The sequence below is a fragment of the Lycium barbarum genome, chromosome 5 (assembly GCF_019175385.1).
Source record: "Lycium barbarum isolate Lr01 chromosome 5, ASM1917538v2, whole genome shotgun sequence".
Lineage (NCBI taxonomy): Eukaryota > Viridiplantae > Streptophyta > Magnoliopsida > Solanales > Solanaceae > Lycium > Lycium barbarum.
Genome location: NC_083341.1, coordinates 5,748,944 through 5,769,178, shown reverse-complemented (window position 1 = coordinate 5,769,178; position 20,235 = coordinate 5,748,944). Strand labels below are relative to the sequence as shown.

Sequence of the window (20,235 nt, the reverse complement as noted above, 5' to 3'; positions counted from 1 at the left end):
CATTTCAGATTGTGATGGATCCTCCTTGTTCTCTTTAGAGTCACGCTACAAATTATATTAGAATCAATAAAAAAAAAAAAACATCAACATACAGTAAAAAAGTATGAGAAGAAATGGAAGTCATTTTTTCACAAACTTCCAAATAAATATTACCAATGCCACGCGTACTCTTGCAAAACTAATAGGTCCCCCACTTTTGTTTTTTTCTATTTTCAGAATTTTTTTGGCTGATGGCCTAAAATTCCACCAACAGAAGTATATTAATTACTAATCAAAAAGAAAAAAAAGATATAATTTAATAATATGTTCAAGAGTAGAATGCATTGTTTAATCTCACTTGGACATCTTCATCCATCCAGTATTCAATTAATTGGCGAAATTGAACTTCCAGTATCTCAGGGGGACGCTTTTCTACCATATCTTCAATACTACGATTCACATCAAAATGTCTCTCCTTAGTAGTTTTCTTGTGTCGTCTCCAAGCTTCACGAAGACCATCCATCACCCACTTATTTCCTTCTGCTGGAATGATGAACTTGGTCTATGCAAATGACATATATGTTATCTTCATTTGGTAAGAAACCCAATAAAATACACAATTGAAAATTGATTGTTCTTACTTTAACATAATCCACCATTCGTTGTTTCGTATCATCAGGAACAACATGTCAATTAGTGAATAGTAATGTGATAAATCTAGGATTCCTGGCAACTGTTCCTATGAAGTTGCTTAACTGAGACACTCTTTTACCGGTTGGTCCCACGGCTTGTCCTTTGTCAAATGTCACCTCCTCTCTCTCCTGAAGATTTCTTGCATGAATCAGCATACATTTTGTTTGCCCTCGAACTTTCTTCTTATCTGATGTTCTTGGATTGATGTAACAATCTATATATAAATAAATAAAAATATAATGAATACAAACAAAATTACAAGGTTTAAGACATACCACCATCCATAGCTTCGTCTCTAACACACTCATCATCGCCAACTTCTTCTTGTGCATCAAAATTATCAAGATCAATATTATGCTCATCAACAAGAGGGGACGGCATAGATCTGGCCTCATTAACTGGCTGAATATCAGGTAGTTTCTCTCCACCCACATGTGTTCCTTTTTGTTGTAGGAAAAGATCAAGACTTGTCGTCGGTAAGACCGACTTTCTTTTCACCTTTTTGACATTTTGTAGCTCATGAATGCCAAGCTGCTGAATGGACTCCCTTTGAGTGTTAAGAACTTCCTTTGAAGACAGGTTGGACTGTGGATTTGTGCATAGGTAATTAACCATTTCCTTGCTGCTGAATGGACTCCTTAGATTGAATCAACCTTTGTCTACTTTGTCCTTCTCTTCCATTTGATATTGTAGACATAGGATTCTTCCTTTTATGACTTAATGGTGCTTGCTGTTTCACAGCTCTATTCTCTCGATCATTTGCAAGTTTTTCTTTCTTAATCTGATATTGCTTGGCTAGTTCAGCACTCGATCGAAATTGGAAATCGTAACCTATCTTCTTCATAGGACTTTGAGCTTTGTTTGGATTCAAAACCTTTTTCTTTTCTCCTGGATTCATTCTTCATAAAGAGAAAAAAAAATACTTTAGTCCAACAATAAAAGGAATACATAACATTGTACAAAAATATAAAAATGCTATGCAGAAATGCTGTGTGAAAATAATAATAACGCAGAATGCTAAAAATAGTGTTTCTTGTAGAGGAAGGTGTGAAATATGGGTGATGAAGGCAATTGGAGAATTTCTAGAAATCTGCTTATGATGGAATTTGCTGGTGTTAATAGTCAGATGAAGACAGCCTTGGTGCAAGGAAGTAGGATAGTGCTACTGGCATGCATGGAAAGAATTCAAGATTACATGGACAATTCAAGGATGAAGTGCAAATCTGGAGGTTGTTGGCTGGTCTTATAGGGATTTTGACCAAGGGTGTCCAGAGTTAGTGGATGTTGGTTATAAAAGGAAATGCAATGCTGAATTTACAGAGGAAGTTTGTTGGTGATGAACTGAAAAGGAAGCATTATCATCATGTTCAAGTCCATCTGGAGGAGAACATGGTGATAAATTTTTTCACTAACATTGTTTTCTCTTTTGCAAGTACATTTATTGCTTGGAAGTATAAGAACACCAGGAAATTAACTCAAACTAGATATACCAGAAATGCACCTGCAGTTATATGTGTCATTGATCCTAAATAGTATTGAAATGATTTGGCTCATTATTGGTGGTTCATGATTGAAGTTTGCCTTTCCATTGATCCTACTTTTGTAGGAAATGATATCGTTTTATCAGGTTTTAAGAGGACAAGGCAATTTGATGAAAGAAAGAGTATTCAGCAAATGGAAAGGTGCACTGGTACTGGTTTTTTACATCAGGAAAAAAGCTGCACTAAGCCTAGTATCAGTCATAACATGGGTACTAGCATGATGAGCAACAATGGGATTTGTTTTTTGAGAAAATTTATAAAATCAGCCCTAGGCACAAGCCTAGTGGATTTTTTTTAAAAAAAAAAAAAAAAAAAAAAACTTTGCTGAAATGCAGTGCAAAAAAATACATTGCAGAAATGCTGGAAATATTGTGCAAAAATGCAGTGCAAAAATGCTAAAAATACTGTACTAAAATGCTGAAACTTAGTATAGAAATGCTGAAAAACCTGTGCAGAAATGCAGAAAATGCAGTGCAGAAATACAAATATGCAGTGCAGAAAAAAATCACTGCTGAAGCACAACACTAAAAAAATACTGAAACGCAGTGCAGAAATGCTGAAAAACTGTGCAGAAATGCTGAAAAAGTTGTGCAGAAAATGCAAAAAATGCAGTGCAAAAATACTGAAACTGCAATACAGTGCAGAAATACAAATATGTAATGCATAAAAAAATCACTGTTGAAGCACAACACTACAGAAATGCTGAAACACAGTTTAGAAAACAGTAAACTGCAGTGTAGAAATACAGAAACGCAATGCAGCAAAAAATACAGTGCAGAAATATAAAAACGCAGTGCAAAAATACAGAAAATGCAGTGCAGAAATACTAAAATGCAGTGTAGAAAAAAAATCTCTGCAGAACACAATTGCAGAAATGCTGAAAATGTAGAAACGTAGTTCAGAAATCCAAAAACACTATGCAGCTCAATATTACTAGTATTTGTATCCAAACATTTCCACAATAACTGCTTAATATTAGAGCCTGATGAATTAGACAAGAAAGCATCGACAAAATAAATGTCATCAATTTGACATCTAAAGCAGGAAACTCTCTAGTTATTAATCAAGTAAATGACTGAACTATTTTTCTAGCTGAACATTGTGCAAATATTCAACTTCTGAATTAGAATTAAACTCAAGATGTATCTTCAAACATCAAACTCATCTCCAGATCCAATTTCAGTTTGTTGCGCAAGAAATCCTTCTAGAGGCACATCAATAATGGTTTCAGGTACATCACTCCTTACTAAAACAACTTCACCATTATCATTTGGTATAGACGGGGCCATCGAATGTTCAGACGGCTCATCTCCATAACAATGAGGAGCATCAGATTCAAGTTGATCACTTATGCTAAACAAGTCTCTCGGGACGGTCTTCATAACGTAGTGTTTATCTTGATCATATGAATCTTGTACATAGAAGCATTGGTGTACTTGGGATGATAGCACAAAGGGCTCTTCTTGATAGCATCTCTTGTTGAAGTAGACATAAGTAAGACCGTAAGTATCTTCTGCAGCCTCATACCAGTCACACTTAAACAACACAACCTTAAAATGACCATAATAATCTAACTCAACTATATCAATTATTCTGCCATAATAAGTCACATTTGCATCAACTGGATTTTTATTCTTTGAGCTTGCAAAACTTGTAGTTAGTGCAACTAATGTAATACCACTATTTTGTGTTTTTCTCCTTACATCACGCTACCTCACATGGAATCTATATCCATTAATGAGATACCCAGAGTATCTTTTAGCAATTGAACTTGGTCCTCTAGACAATTGTTTTATCAAATCAGGCACATCGTCATGCAAAACATGGCTTTCAAACCATTGAGCAAAGTTTTGACTATGAGTCTTGGCCTTGCTCCATTTAGATCTTCGCTCATGACTATTAACTTCAAGCTCTTGCTCTCTACACAACAAGTATTGTTATTTGTTAGCAAAAAGAAACATTAAATAATTTAAACATTTATTGATATAAAAGACAATTTTATAATTATAAGTGAGTTAAATACCTGACATAATCTTGAATTTCTTCACAATTGCTCAATATGTATCTATGTGCTTGATTTAGTGACTTGTCATCTAGCTCATCTGGATCACCCATTTTCCCTCCTAAAGGACAACCTTTGTTAGGGAACAAACTACAAGTTTGTGCATCAGTTGAACCACATTCATCATTGTTTCGGGATCTTCTATTATATCTGGTATGTACACCACCATGTAAGTATCTTGAGCATAAATTTAGACACTCTTCAACTAGATATGCTTCAACAATGGATCCTTCTACATGGTTTTTGTTATGAACGTACGACTTGAACCTACACATAAATCTTTCAGGAGGATACATCCATCGGCCCTGGACTGGACCTCTTAATCTTAGCTCATTTGGCAAATGGATAGCCAAATGAACCATTATATCAAAAAAACAAGGAGCAAAAATTCACTCCAATTGGCTCATTGTTTCTCTAATCTCTGCTTCCAAACAACCTAGATCCTCTGCTGTGATAACCTTTTGACATAAACGACGAAAAAAGGAGCTTAGACGAATCAAAGGAATAGCAACATGATCAGGAAGTATGCTTTTAATTGGTATTGGCAACAAGTAATGTAGCATGAAATGGGCATCATGGGTCTTATAATTAGATATTTTTCTTTCGGCTGGTTGCACACATCGAGAAATGTTGGAAGCACTACCATCAGGTAGCTTTGCATTCTTTAAAACACCACAAAAAGTAGATCTTTCTCCCTTAGTCATAAAGTAGCATGCTTGTGCAAGCTTTATTTTCTTGCCATCCTTTGTATCTTTTGGTTGAAGGTTTTTCCTAATGCCCATCTCTTTGAGGTCATAACGAGCATTTTCATGATCCTTCGTCTTGCCAGATATATCCAAAAGTGTTCCTATTATGTTATCAAATATGTTCTTCTCAATATGCATTACATCAAGGTTGTGGCGAAGCGAGTTGTGCTGCCAATAAGGTAATTCAAAAAAAAATTGACCTTTTTTTCCATGGACCTACATTTGATTTCTTTTGCTTCTTCCCAAACACATTTTCAACATTATGTAACATATTAAACACATCGGTTCCCTTTAACAATTGTGGAGGAGGCCTAAATTCTGTTTTTCCATTGAAAGACCTTTTGTTAGATCTCGATGGATGATCCATGGATAGAAAAACACGATGGTCCATGTAACACATTTTCCGGCTATGTTTCAGATAGCAAGAATTAGTGCCATAATTACAACAAGGACAAGCCAATTTTCCTTTTGTACTCCATCCGGATAACATAGCATATGCAGGGAAGTCATTAATTGTCCACATAAGAGCTGCTCGCATTTGAAAGGTTTGATTTCTCGAAGCATCATATGTGTCTACCCCTAACTCCCACAATACCTTCAACTCTTCTATTAATGGCTGCAAATAAATGTCAATGTCATTTTCAGGAGATCGCGAACCAGATATAAGCAAAGAAAGCATGCAATATTCTTGTTTCATGGACATCCAAGAAGGAACATTATACACCATTAAGACAATTGGCCATGTACTATGAGATATGCACATGGTCCGAAATGGATTGAATCCGTCACTTGCCAAGCCAAGTCTCAGATTGCGAGAATCTTTTGCAAAATCTGGATGAAGGCTATCAAAGTCTTTCCATGCTTGGCCATCAGCAGGGTGCCTTAACTTTCCATCTTTGGACCGCTCCTCGTCATGCCACCTCAATTTATCCGCTGTCTTTGAGCACATAAATAGCCTTTTGAGTCTAGGAATTAATGGAAAGTGTCTCAAAGTTTTAGCAGCAACACGATGAGATCTTTTGGAAGACTGAAGCTCGCTATCTACTTCAAGATATTCAATATATCATGAAGCTCCACAAACATGACAATTTTCATCACCTTTATGTTCATTCCTAAACAGCATGCAGTCATTGGGACATGCATCAATTTTTTTATAATCATGACCTAGATCCTTTACCATAGACTTGGCTTTATTATAGGATAAAGGAATGTTCAACTCAGGCATCGCCTCTTTCAACAACTCCAAGAGGGAAGTAAAGGATGCATTACTCCATCCATGTAGACACTTCAACAAATATAGTCGAATTGTGAATGATAATTTAGAGAATCCTTTACAACCAGGATATAATTCTTGGCTTGCCTCATCAACTAACTTATAGAATTTTTTGGCATCTTCATTTTGGCCTTCATAAACTCCTTCAGCTTGTGTAACATCTCTAAATTGATCATTCAACAACCCATCGATGTCATCATATAAGTTAACTTCATCATCACCTTTCATTGGAAAGTCCCATTCCCCATGGTTAATCCATCTTGAGTAACCTTTAACAAAACCGTAGCATATTAGATGATTATATACTACACCTCTTCGACACCAAGGGATGTTACAACACTTTGCACATGGACATTGAATTTCTTCACCTTGAGGATCTCCATCAGAATAAGCGAAGTCCAAAAAACGTTGAACACCGTCACTATACTCTTCGCTATACCTTGGTAAATCCATCCAAGCTTTGGATGGATCTTTTGAAAACCTAAAAATCAAAGGCGATATTAAATTTTAAAATATAGATCAATTTAAAAATTTATACTTAACAAATAGATCCTAAAATTATGAGTAATTTTTCAAAATAGGTGTTGTATAGTAATATAATAATTAAAAAAAAAAAAAAAAAAAAGAGAGAATAAGAAACTCTTACCTAGTCATGAGACTTATCTTAGGGTAAACCCAACTTCAAGTTCACCACGAGTAATCTAGCAGGGGCTTTTAAAATTTATCTATCAAAACAAATACATATTAAAACTATCAAGTAATCTATTTATGAAGATAAGTATTAGTAGAACACGTTAAAATTGAACACACGTACATCCATCATATAAAGATTGAAGTATTTTCTATTGTCTCAGACAATGATATTAAGAAGTACGCATTAAAGTGAGTTCGAATCCAGCGGCCACAAAGGATACTGTTCATATCATTGACTTCTAAAAATTTATCTAAACTTGAATCTTATTTTCTAGTACTTGCTTTCCAGATTTTAAATTATGTTATGAACAATTTTCTGGAATTGTTTTTTCTACTTTCGGGAAAAGATTAAAGACAAGGAGTTAACTAAAGTTATGGGATTGTAGAAAAGACTGTTCGGAACTAAAATTTAAACTACAGTTTTAAAAGTTTGTCTTAGAAAAGTCATTTACTTTTTAAAAAAACAAATGGTATATAGTTATTGTTAAGATGCTCTTTTTTTCCTCATCTCTTGTACAACACTGATTGCATCCCAATCACAAAGCATGTGATCCAAAAAAAACCTGACAGAAAATGTCAACAAACCATTAAGACCCCAAAAATAATCCCAAAATTCATTTCTGCTCAAATATAGATAGCTTAAAAAAAGATACAAACCAAATTACACCTTCTTTTGTCCCTGAAAATAAGGACCAAAACTATAAACTTTCAACCAAACTTCAGATATAGTGCCTATAAATCAACCAAATCGTAATAGAATATGCAACAAAAAACTACCTTTTGCTAGTCTAAAAGGACATAAAAATGAAATGATGAGAACTTTCTGAATTATTTTATTTCAGAAGGGCAAAAGAAGTAAAGAGTTTGAGATTTGATCCAACACACAAAAATAAGAAGAATTTTGATATAAATTAAATATATGAACAGAGAAATTTATGAAGAGGTAATTTTGTCTATCTAGATCTGTCTGCGTTCAATATTTTTCTCTATTGTCCTCCAAACATTACAACATCTAACTAGAAATCGCTGAGTCATAAAATCAAAATACAAACCTAAAAAGAAATCACGAAAGCAAAGTGTACCTTGGGTCTTAAAAAAAAAAGAAAAAGTTAAGCAGAGTGAGATTAATAATGTGATTAATCAGGCTTATTTGCAATTCTTAAAGCTCCAGCTATTACTAAAACTAATTACTCATTACAACTTTTCTAATAATTTCAACAAAATCCAGCAAAACACCATGCAATAAGACTATTCAATAAAATAACTCAACTCCATTTCCCGCTCGCACACCAAAACCAATACAAACAGAATAAGGTTTTAACAGCTCCAGTCAACATTATCTTATTACTACCCCTAATAATTGATACAAATCGTAAATGGAAATGCTGAAATCCTTTTAAAAAGTCTTACCAAACAACAATATAATCACTGAGAATATCACAGATTTGAGCCAAGTCTAATAATTACTTAAATGACTGCACACATAATAAGCATACTTAGCACAGACCTTAAATAAATCTCAAAGAAACAAAGAAAGGAAACGAAAAACAAACGAGTGCGGCCATTTGGTGTGATACAGTTCTGCAACCCTAAGAAAAGATCACCAGCTTTTCTACAAAGAAGAGACCTTTTTAACATCTAAGACTTGTGAAGTTCTCAAGAAACTCAAGGTAAAAAAAAAAAAAAGAGTAATATTTGTTGTGTAACTTTAAGCATTTTCCTCATCAAAAGACTCTTTCACATTACAAAATGCAAGAATCTCAATTAAGCAACTAATATCCAAATGACACAAGAGTTTCTTCTTTCAATGAATGACTTGGGAAAAACTTTCATCACTACAGAAACCCAAAAACATGAATCATGAAAAGGGGAAAGGAGCACAAGAACTTATACAATTAAGCAACAAAAGAACCCAAAACTGCTAAGTAGAACCAGAACAATGCAATTGCAAACTCAATCTAAGAAGTAAGTTGTGAACTTTAAAATAAATGCAAGTATACCTGTGGATTCAACACCCTTGGGAGAAATTTTGGAATAGTAGAAAACCCTACTGAAGAAGCTCATGGAAACCCTTTGCGAAATAGAATTTTAGGGGGGAAACCTTTGCTGGTGTTAATAGTCAGATAGTATATTTTGCCTTTTAGAAATTGGGGGGAAATTTAGATGTATGGAGGGAACTAATTATTTTGGCTCAAAATTTCATTAAAACTATTAGGGAACGGTTGTAAAGTGTTGTTCTTAGAATTACAAAAATAGCACACTTAAAAGGGTAGTCATATATATGAATAGGCGTTGCCAATTATTTTAAGATTTGGCAACACTTACCAAGCGTAGTCTATAATCCTAAAGACCACACCTTAAAAGTGTTGCTAAAATATTATGTGGCCAAAAGCTCTGAACTAAGGCCACGCCTTGAAAGCGTTTCTAAAAAGATTTTTTGCAACACTTTACAAGCGTTGTCCAGAATTGTGTGGCCTTAGGCCTAAAATGTTATAGTGTCTCCCCCTATAATTGCTTAATAACTAATTATCTTTATACTGAGAATATTATTAGGTGTAATTAGTTTGTTATATTCTCTAGTTCTACTCATACACATGCATGATACTTAGTTTTTGTTATGTAATTAAATCGAATAATTAGATATAAAGTGTCATGGTCAAGGCCTTTGTTTCTTCATTTTATTTAAATTTGTTTTTATGCCTATTAAATAGTTTGATTTATATATTGATCCTCCTTTTACCTTTTACTGTAGGAGCAATAAGGCAAGCAACTGATTTTGCAACTAATTTTAAGGAATTTAACAGGAGGTTGGAGTACTAAAGTCTACAAAATGAGAAGAGCATTTGCAATTTCAGATTACTTAGATTTGCCTCTACATAGTGAACTAAAGTGCAATATGAAAGCGATTAATTGGTGGGTCTAATTTATTATATGTGTCAGGTTTATAACTTCCTCACAAGTATACAGAGAGGAAAGATGTCAACATCAAATTTCATTTTGGAGTTGTGTTGTCCAAGATGTCTATAACTCGCTATTGATCCATGTAACTTTCTTACTGCGCACGTGCACACACACACTACTTTTACATAATATAAGTTCTTATCTCTTTATATCAAAATAAATTTATAAAAAGATTTGTCTGACGGCGCGAAGCGCGGACAAATTAACTAGTATACATATATACAAAGAGGTCATATTACATCACACATAACTCCATCCAGCTATTCTTATTGTCTAAGGACAGTACACACATGGAAAGTGAAAATGAAAAGGCACAAGCAATATTTATTCATAAATACGTAATTAAAATGCATCATTTAATTCTGAACCCATATTATGCATTATGACTCTCTTTTTGTGCTACTAAACTATATACGTGAGCATCTGTTAATGCCAAAAAGGGTTACACAAGAAGGACCACAACCATACTGTCTACAAGTATCATCACTCATACATGGAATATTAACACAATCAAATTGCTGTAATTTCCTTGAGATTATTCTTCCAAATGGTAGTTCCTCCATGGCAGCATCCACTTGCATATTTGAAATTGACATGACTGTAAAATGAATTGAAGTCAGTGCAAAAAGAAAAACACATATTTGTAAAGGAATGTTTATGACGAAGTTTGGTAGGAAAAATGTTTTCTTACTTATTTAATTTTTGGTATTTGGTAAGTAAGCAGAAAGTATAATATTATCTTTGAAGTATTTATATAAATTTAGGCAAACATGATGAAGGTGGGGTAGGGGGTGGTAGAGTGGGGGATATGGGGGGTTGGGGTGTGATTGGGTGTGTTGGAGGATGGGAAAGAATGAAACGTCACTTATAGAAGTTGTTTTCACTACTTTCACTAGGAGAGTCATTTTCCTCATTTTTAAAAAACTTGTTTTCCTCGAAAAAATGTTTTCCAAAAATTTTAACCAATCAAACATGGAAAAACTAAAAAATATTTTACTCCATATGAAACGCGCCCTAAGTCTCTCAAATAATTGTAACGAATTTGTGACAGTTTTATGACGTACTTCGTGACAATTTTATATTCGTCAAGAAGAACTTGTACGCTCGTATTGTGATGGATTGTATCAAAAAAAATTGTGTGTGTGGTGAATATTGAACAATATTGTTTAGACAAACACTTAAAACAACGAATATGAAAGAGATAGATAGAGCTTTACATGATGCCAAGACCAAAAGGACAGTTAAGAAGGCAACCCTAATTAGAAACGAAGATTTCACCATCTAACTTTTTGATAAACTTAGACAATATATGGTAGTGAATTGGGAAGAATGTACATGCATGGTGATATTTATAATAGCAAGTGTGGACAATGATATTTTATTAAATTTAAATCCACAAGAGATTTGGATTAGATTAAATTCAAGATTTATCCAAATAAATATTATGGGCTAATCTAATTGAATTAATCATTTAAGTCCAATAATTATGGATTTAATTGATGGGTTCGATTTTATTGGGCTAGTCCATTAGTTTGGGCTACAAATGATGAGCCCACTTTTCTAAGCCCAAGATGTCATCTAATCGTAGAGGCCCAAATTGGTGCCACATGTCAAATGACGTGGCACGCCAAGTCAAGCGAAAGAGCCAATAGGATCATGCCACGTGTCAAAATGATGCAGCATGCTAGTCAAATCAAAGGCCAATGAAGATGTGCCACATGTACAAGTGACATGTTCCGGCCAATCAAATATCGACATGTCAGCTTAAATCTGATTGATCGAAAGAAGTCTGTCCTTATCACAACTCCTCCATCCTACAACTATAAATAAGGGTCTCATAATTCATAAAAAGGGACATAAATTCTAACAAGAAGCCAGGGAGAGCTCGCGGATCAAACGCCGCAGATTTCTCTACAAGCTAAAAGCGTTCAAGCATTCAAGTATTTCTCTAGAAGTTCTAGAGACCCAGACGAAGATTCAAGATCAAGCTTCAAGCCTTGAATCCAAGTACAAGTTCAAGATCAAGACCACCAGATTCAAGATCAAGCTCAAAAGCCCTTGAATTCAAGTACAAGTCCAGATCAAATCCATCAAGTTCAAGAATAAGCTCAAAAGCCCTTGAATTTATTATTGAAAAGATGAATCAGAGGAATCATAGAGATTGTAACACTCATATTCTGAAATCAAATACAACAATTGTTGCGATATTTTTCTGTCTTGATTATTATTTTCTCGACGCGAATTTTATTGTCTACAAATTCTGGCACGCCCAGTGGGACAATCTCTACCTCTCATCTCAACTTTTCAATCATCAAAGTTTAACAACATCGAGATGACTTCAGAGAAGATCAACTCCAAATCAATTTCCTCTAAGGTTGCTAGCTCCAAGTTCTTTGCTGATGTGGAAAGCATCCTCAACATTACCTTTGGTAACATTGGACCAGTTACGAGGAGCAAAGCAAGCATGTTGGGACAACAAGCACTCCAAGTGTCGTCCGTAACAACTCCTGTTTTTGGATCTTCATCTCCAAAAGGAGCGAGATCCTCTACTGATGCATCGGAGGAAGGAAGCAGCATTGCTGAAAAGATTAAGAAGACTCTAGCTCTACTTGATCTCTCTGGATCCAAGAACTCTGCTATGAAGGAAGATGATGATACTTCAAGTGACGATCCTCTCCACTCACCACATGAAGTAGGCCAGTCAAAGATTAACTTATGTGATAATCCATGCTATTCTCCAACATCCCCAACAATCATGCAAGCAATGGTAACTAACGCTTCATCAATGGAGGAGACACTGGCAAACTTGGCAAAGGTGACTGATGGCTTGGCCAAGCATATGCAAAATCAAGACTCTCGGATTGAGAAGTTGATGGACAAGATGGATGGATTAACGGAAGGTGAATCCAACCACGCACCTGGGAAGGGTCCAGATGTTGCACCTCATTTTTACCAAAGGATAAACAAAGCACAACTTATGGAGCTCTGAAATAATTAATTATGTACAGAGTCGCCACCTAGCATTTAAGGTATACTAAGGTACCTATAAATTATTAAAATATGCAGCTTAACATGGTCTACGAAAATAAGTGAGATTCTAGGTAAGGGTTCAAATTATTCCGAAGGGAAGGTGTTAGGCATCCTTCAGAATCCACAAATGTGGTTCCCGGCTGGACCAATTTAACTATACGAGAGATGTGTAAAAAGGTTTTATTATTTACAAAAATTAATAGAATTTAGACTAAAGAATAACTAATATGACTATTCACATAAATAATCATGCAATACGTATTTTTTACATATGTGATATAATAATTATTTTAAAAAAAAAAAAGTTATGTGCAACTTAGAAACTTGGGTATGTGACAAAGGTATAAAAAAATGGACATGAAATTATTTTGCACTCGAAGTGAGTTAACTAATTTAACTAGTTAAGTATGTACGCCTAATCAATTAATTATGAGAGTATATTCTAAAGCCTAAATATTGAGGCAAATCACCCTATTTATTTACTTAAGTGTGCTAAGATATTGAATTAAAACTCTAGCGAAACATGATAACTATAAGAATATTAGCTACGAAAATAATAACTGTCTAATATTGATTTGTCTAAAACACATAAAATTTAAATCACCTAAGCAGATCATAAATAAATGCCATCAACCTGCACCCTAAAAAAGTAAAGTTTCACTATATTTTATGCTTGTATAATTTAATAATGTAAATATATATATATATATATATAAACAGAGAATTTAAGAAGCTATTTGAACTTCTTTTGAGTGTCATCTTCAAAAAGTAACTCCGGATACCTGCATGAGACTTAATAAAAATGTTAGTAAGAAAATAAATAACTATCGGATGAATTAAAGAAATAATGAATAAACTTAAAATAAAAAAACCCGTCTTTGTACATGGAAGGCCTTGGAAATCGACGGAAATTTCTTCATCGGCCACTTGGATGTAGTATTTTCCCAAATCAGTTAGCGAGTCGGTCAATCACAAAAACGAGCATTATTTAGCAACAAAAGTTGTGAAAATAAGTAAGATACCATTAATATCCATTAGCAAAATGGAGTGATAATATAAAAAAAAACAATAGGATAAGTCATAGAGCAGTAGTAGTCCGCCTATATTGCTTTTCAAATTAATATCTATAGACACATGTATAAGCAACTATATAGGTAAAGAAATCTTAAGTTGGAACGGAGGAAACGTTACTGCTGCTGCAGTACAACTTTTGCATGGGGTAAAATTCACAAACACAGTGTTCAATGATCATTAAAAATTTATAATAAAGTAAAAGCAGTCCAACACATTAGAAACAAGAAAACAGCAGCAAAACTAGAGTAAAGCAATACCCAAAATGATTAGAACAAGGGAAACATCAGTAACACAACCCAGGAAGAAAGTAAAACGTCATGGTCACCGGTGTTTATGGAGTGTAAATCGAGAACAAGGAGAACGTCTCAAAACAAAGATATTTGTTAGCCAACATCCAAAACAGTCACAAAAGAAAAATATCAACAAAATAATCAATTTAAACGAAAACAATGGAACAAAACAGTCCACCGAAGAAAGGATTTTTGGGCCAGAATTGAGAGATTTATGTCACAACAGTGACGAGGGAGGATAAAGGGGATGTGGTGGTGTCGTTGACGGTGACGAAAAAGAGAGGCAGCGACCGCGGTGGGAGTTGTGGCGGCTTGTTGTTGGCTGCTCCGGTTCACCGGAGCTAGAAGCTCCTCGCCGGAGCGGCGAAGAAGACGAAGAGGGGGAGAAAGAGAGCGGAGGGCGTAGTGGGCTGGCGGTGTGATTGGCGTTCGCCGGAGCTCGGAGTAGTGACGGGAAAGAGGAAGGCGAGGTGGAAAGAGAGAGAGGACTGCGGGCGTGTGGTGGAGTGGGTGAGAGGAGAGGGAAATGGTGGTGGTGTGGGCTGGTGGTTGCGTTGGCTGGATAAGAAAGGGGAAAAAGGAGTGGGCGGAGCGTCGCCGGAGCTCGTGGAGGCGGCGGCGGCTAGGGAGAAATGGGGGGGGGGGGGGGGGGGGGAATGTTTTTGTGTGTGGTCAGCGTTAATGTGGTGAGGAAGATGAAGGCGGGAGCGAAGGGGTGGTTTGGCGCGTCGCCAGAGCTCGGAGCTCCGGCGGGTAGGCGGCGGCGGCTGTGGGAGAAAAATGAGAGGAGAGAAAATGTTTAGGTTTTCCTCGGATAAAATCTGATGTTGTGAGGGGAGAGAAAATGTTTTTTGAGGGAGGAAAGGAATAGAAAAGTGAAGGGAGAGAGTTTTTAGGGGGAAAGAAATGGAAGAAAATTCAAAAAGTAGAAAACATGTGGGGCCTGCAGAGAAAAGGGGAAAGGAATAAAATCTGGAAAATGAGATGTGTTGTCTGTGTAAGTGTGTGTTTGTGTATAGAATGAAGACAAAGGATGAAAAAATAAAATTTAACCCCACCCTTTCTTATAATATCAATGAACACCCTCTTTTGTCCAAAAAATTAAAGAATGCACCCCTTTGTCCCCTCAATGCTTATTTTAATCCCTTTTTGAAAAAAAAAGCGATGAAACCTTGACTTGATCGAATTTTACTCTGCCTTTAAAAATTAATTACTCCGATTTTCTCTGCACTGTCAGACTGTACTAAAATATAGTTAATTAATACATGTATAAATAATAACGCAAGTATAAAATATAAACATTAATGTCTATGATATGAAAATGTATTGCTATAAAATTAAGAAACAATTATTAATTGCACAAAAAATTGTAGTATTACGCTGTACATGTGCAAAATAATGATTCTTGAAAAAATGACAATAAATTGAGAAAATTCCTAAAATAAGGATAATCATCAATAAATTGTTGAAAAAATGTAAAAATGTATTTCGTGCTCTTTAACGAATCAGGGCCCCCCCAAAACGTTAATTTTAAGCACGTCGAGCCAAAATTAGGTGTCAACAACTTGTCCCTCTTCGACCGGAGACGATGAAAGAGTTTTCGGACGAAGACGTTGACATTTAGCCTATTTTGGCTCGACAAAGAATTGCTAAAAGGATATGTACGGAGAAAGAGGCCAGACGTTGGTAGAGCTTTGACAATACTCTCAGTCCGTCGGCAAGGTTGCGATAAAAAGAAAAATGATAAAAAGGGAAGGATTGTATACTTGCTGGGGAAAGAATGATTCTCGTCCCGATGTGACCGAACTCTGCATAGAGCTTCCTACATATCTCGTCAATCACGAGAATCAGGTCAGTGTAGTTTGAATGGTCCTAGCAAGTGTAGGATGAAGAACGGTCGTGCTCAAATTTGAGCTACCTACATATCCCTGGGATGGGAGTCAGACCGACTGTAGTTCGGGATGTCATGCTATGTAACGCCTTTGCTTCGGCGAAGAATGCAGGTGCAGAAGATAATGCCTTTGCTTTGGCGAAGAATGCAGGTGCAGAGCAATGCGTCTGCGAGCATACGCAGAGCATTTGAAGATAATAAAGCAATGCAGGTGTGGTGCGATGCGTTTGCGAGCATACGCAGAACGCTTGAAAATAATAAAGCAATGCAGATGCGGTGCAGTGCGTCTGCGAGCATACGCAAGACGCTTGAAAATAATAAAGCAATGCAGGTGCGGTGCAGTGCGTCTGCGAGCATACGCAGGACGCTTGAAAATAATAAAGCAATGCAGGTGCGGTGCAGTGCGTCTGCGAGCATACGCAGGACGCTTGAAAATGATAAAGCAATGCAGGTGCGGTGTAGTGCGTCTGCGAGCATACGCAGGACGCTTGAAAATGATAAAGCAATGCAGGTGCAGTGCGATGCCTTATGCAGAAATTTTCAAGAGGGCGGTGCGCAGCCCATGCAACATATGAAAGGCGGTGCTCAGCCTTATGCAGAAATTTTCAAAAGGCGGTGCACAGCCCATGCAACATATGAAAGGCGGTGCTCAGCCTTTTGCAGAAATTTTCAAAAGGGCGGTGCGTAGCCCATGCAACATATGAAAGGCGGTGCTCAGCCTTATGCAAAAATTACAAAGGACGGTGTGCAGCCCATGCAACATATGAAAGGCGGTGCGCAGCCTTATGCAGAGATTTCAAAGGGCGGTGCACAGCCCATGCAACATATGAAAGGCGGTGCTCAGCCTTATGCAGAAATTACAAAGGGCGGTGCATAGCCCCTGCAACATATGAAAGGCGGTGCTCAGCCTTATGCAGAAATTACAAAAGGGCGGTGCGCAGCCCATGAGAAAATTACAAAAAGGGCGGTGCACAGCCCATGCAAAAATTACAAAAAAGGCGGTGCTCAGCCTTATGCAGAAAATTGAAAGGGTGGTGCGCAGCCCAGGCAACATATGAAAGGCGGTGCTCAGCCTTATGTAAAAATTACAAAGGGCGGTGCGCAGCCCCTGCAACATATGAAAGGTGGTGCTCAGCCTTATGCAGAAATTACAAAAGGGCGGTGCGCAGCCCATGCAAAAATTACAAAAGGGTGGTGCACAGCCCATGCAACATATGAAAGGCGGTGCTCAGCCTTATGCAGAAAATTGAAAGGGCGGTGCGCAGCCCAGACAACATATGAAAGGCGGTGCGTAGCCTTATGCAGATGCAGTGCAATGCGGCCGCGAGCATACGCAGGGGCATTTGAAAAATAAATAAAGCAATGCAGGTGCAGTGCAATGCGGCTGCGAACATACGCAGGGGCATTTGAAAACAATAAAGCAATGCAGGTGTGGAGGGTAACGCCTTTGCTTTGGCGCGAATGAAGTGCAGAAGGTAAGGTCCTTGGGCCATGAAATGGTGCCTTTAGGCAATGAGAATGATGCCTTTAGACTATGACGCCCTCGGTGTCCTATTGTGGGGCTGGACGAGCCAATGCAGTGTCCTACTGTGGGGCTGGCCGAGCCCGTGCCTTTTCTCTCGAAATGCGCCATTTGTGGAATTTTTGAGGGCCCCTCAAAAATTCTGTCCCAGTTTAGAAAACAAACAAAGATTTGCATACTTCCCGCGAAATGCGATGTGCACTTGCGGGGTTTTTTTTTTTTTTTTTTTTTTTTTTAAGCTACTCAAAAATGTTCTCCCAATTTCATGCTTCAGCGAAAAAAATACGAGGATCTTTCATGGTAAGACCAGATGTCGATACCTCGTAGAGTTAGTAACAACACAACAACATTGAACTATATTTACTGTGCAACGATAAAAAACAAAATTAAGAAAAATAGCAAAATCATGAGAGCAAAATCTAGCAAAAATATTTTTTTTTTTTTTAATAACAATGATTTATATAACATGCCTCGACTTCAATTGGTACGAACAATTAGTATTGTGCATAAGAATTCGCCATTATTTATCGTCCAACAAACCAAGATCGACTTATTGGTAATTTCTACAACTTCAAGTGGTACCTCAGACATACCTAAGGATCGACAAGATTGGTTCATTTTGTTTCAAACAAAGACTTTGAACTATACCTATCCTCATGTTTCAAGTGCCCTCACCAGAAAGAAAGTCCTTTTTCACACGTATTCAGTATTTTGAACTTTGGGACGTCTAGAGAAGTACACTCAAACTGAGAAAGATGTTCAATGCTTGCAATTGTGATACCATAATCTTGGCCGTCATGTAAGTATCCACTAATGAGAGAAACCTTAGCATAGGATCACGTAGGGCTTGTTATGGGGTTGTAATGTAGGCTTGAGAAAAAGGTAGGATATTATTTGGGTAAGGAGTGACTAATCCTTTCCTAAGCATTGCACTATGTCTGTGCTTAGTATTTGTGTGCTCTGACGCTGATCTACTTTGTTTTATTGTCCCCTTCTTTTGTACTTGTGCGACCTCTTTTCCAAGTTAAAGCCCTTTTTTCCTTTTTTTTTCTTTTTTTGAGTTTAGGGTTGCATGCCCGAGACTCTGTGGGGATTAAGAGAATTGACATGGGTTGTATGCCCGAGGTCTTGATAATAATTCCGGGTTGTATGCCTGAGTGTGAAAAATAAAAAGAAATAACGGGTTGTATGTCCGAGATCCCGAATGACTAAGTTTTTTTGTTTTTTTTTTTGTGTGTGGGCTCTTTCTTGCTTTGGAGGTCGTTCTTAGCCTTTGTTTTTCTGGGACGGTCGAATCCTTTTTTTTTTTTTTTTTTTTTGAAGCTTAAGCTCAGATCTCTATCCGCGGTTGCACGTTTTTAGTGCGCTCAGGGAGGTTGGGCCAAGAGAGAGATAGTGCATGTAAGCACTCAGAAACGGTATAGGCTTATGATGTGGTTGTCAAAGAAAAGGCTTTAGGCTCAAAGGGGGAATGCTAGGGATAATGTCATTTGGTAGGCTAGAAAGGCTCAAACGGATCACAGAAGGCCTATGATCCCTTCCTATACCGAGTGTTACTCATAATTTCGCCTCAACAGACATTCAGGCCAAGTTCTAGATCACAATGCAATGCAATTAAACGCTATCTAAAGCTCACCACTCAATGCACATGAAACAATGAGGTTGGTTTTGTTCTTGTCTTACAAGCATGCAAAAGAATTTTTCAAGTGTCACTTAAGGTGTGAATGAGAGGTACCAAAAGAATCTATAGTTTACCACGAAGTCAGTCCTCTCCATCATATTGATTGTTACTTGTTTCTTTCCTATGCACATTCTAACTGCGTTGGTACCAACCAAGTCAAAGATATGAATCTAAAAAATATTTTTGTATTTTTTGAATAGGGGTACCGAACCCAAAAAGGGTTGCCTACGTATCTCATCTTTGATGAGAATCAGGTGCGCGTAGTTCGTTCAGATAGGATAGAAAGAGAAAAAAAAAAATTGTGATTTTTCAAAATAAAGAATTTTTTTTGCGATTTTTTGAATAATGAATACCGAACCCAAAAGGGCTGCCTACGTATCTCATCAAAGAAGAGAATCAGGTGTGCGTAGTTCTTGCAGATAGGATAGAAAGAAATAAAATATTTTTGTGATTTTTCAAAATAAAGGATTTTTTTTGTGATTTTTTGAATAATGAATACCGAACCCAAAAGGGCTGCCTACGTATCTCATCAAAGAAGAGAATCAGGTGTGCGTAGTTCTTTCAGATAGGGTATAAAATGCATGATTAAAGAAAAAACATTTTACAAAATGCAGGGTTCAACGCAAGTCAACTAAAAAATAGTTAGATAAAGTGCTAAGGTAGTGCAAAGCAAATAACAACAATATTTATTTAAAAACAAAACATGTAACAAATAAAGAGTATGTGAAAAATGAAAAAACAAATTCGAAATAAAAGATAAAATTCAACCTAGCTAAAAATAACTGCAAACTGGGATGTA

General features: G+C 36.6%; 2 protein-coding genes across 2 annotated transcripts in view; both read right to left on the bottom strand.

The window, feature by feature from the left end:
* Window positions 1-4,664: 4,664 nt before the first annotated feature.
* Window positions 4,665-6,747, bottom strand: LOC132642147 (uncharacterized). Its single transcript, XM_060359411.1, has 3 exons — window positions 6,120-6,747; window positions 5,242-6,062; window positions 4,665-5,189 (listed from the first exon to the last, which is right to left on the bottom strand). Exons 1-3 carry the CDS (start codon window positions 6,745-6,747, stop codon window positions 4,665-4,667), a joined length of 1,974 nt encoding a protein of 657 aa, XP_060215394.1.
* Window positions 6,748-10,258: 3,511 nt separating this feature from the next.
* LOC132640260 (uncharacterized) overlaps window positions 10,259-20,235 on the bottom strand; it is a 35,915-nt gene continuing 25,938 nt past the window's right edge. The window contains exon 5 of the mRNA XM_060356779.1: window positions 10,259-10,546. Within this exon, the coding sequence (XP_060212762.1) occupies window positions 10,356-10,546 (191 nt within the window). The 3' untranslated portion in view covers window positions 10,259-10,355. The remainder of the gene's footprint in view (window positions 10,547-20,235) is intronic.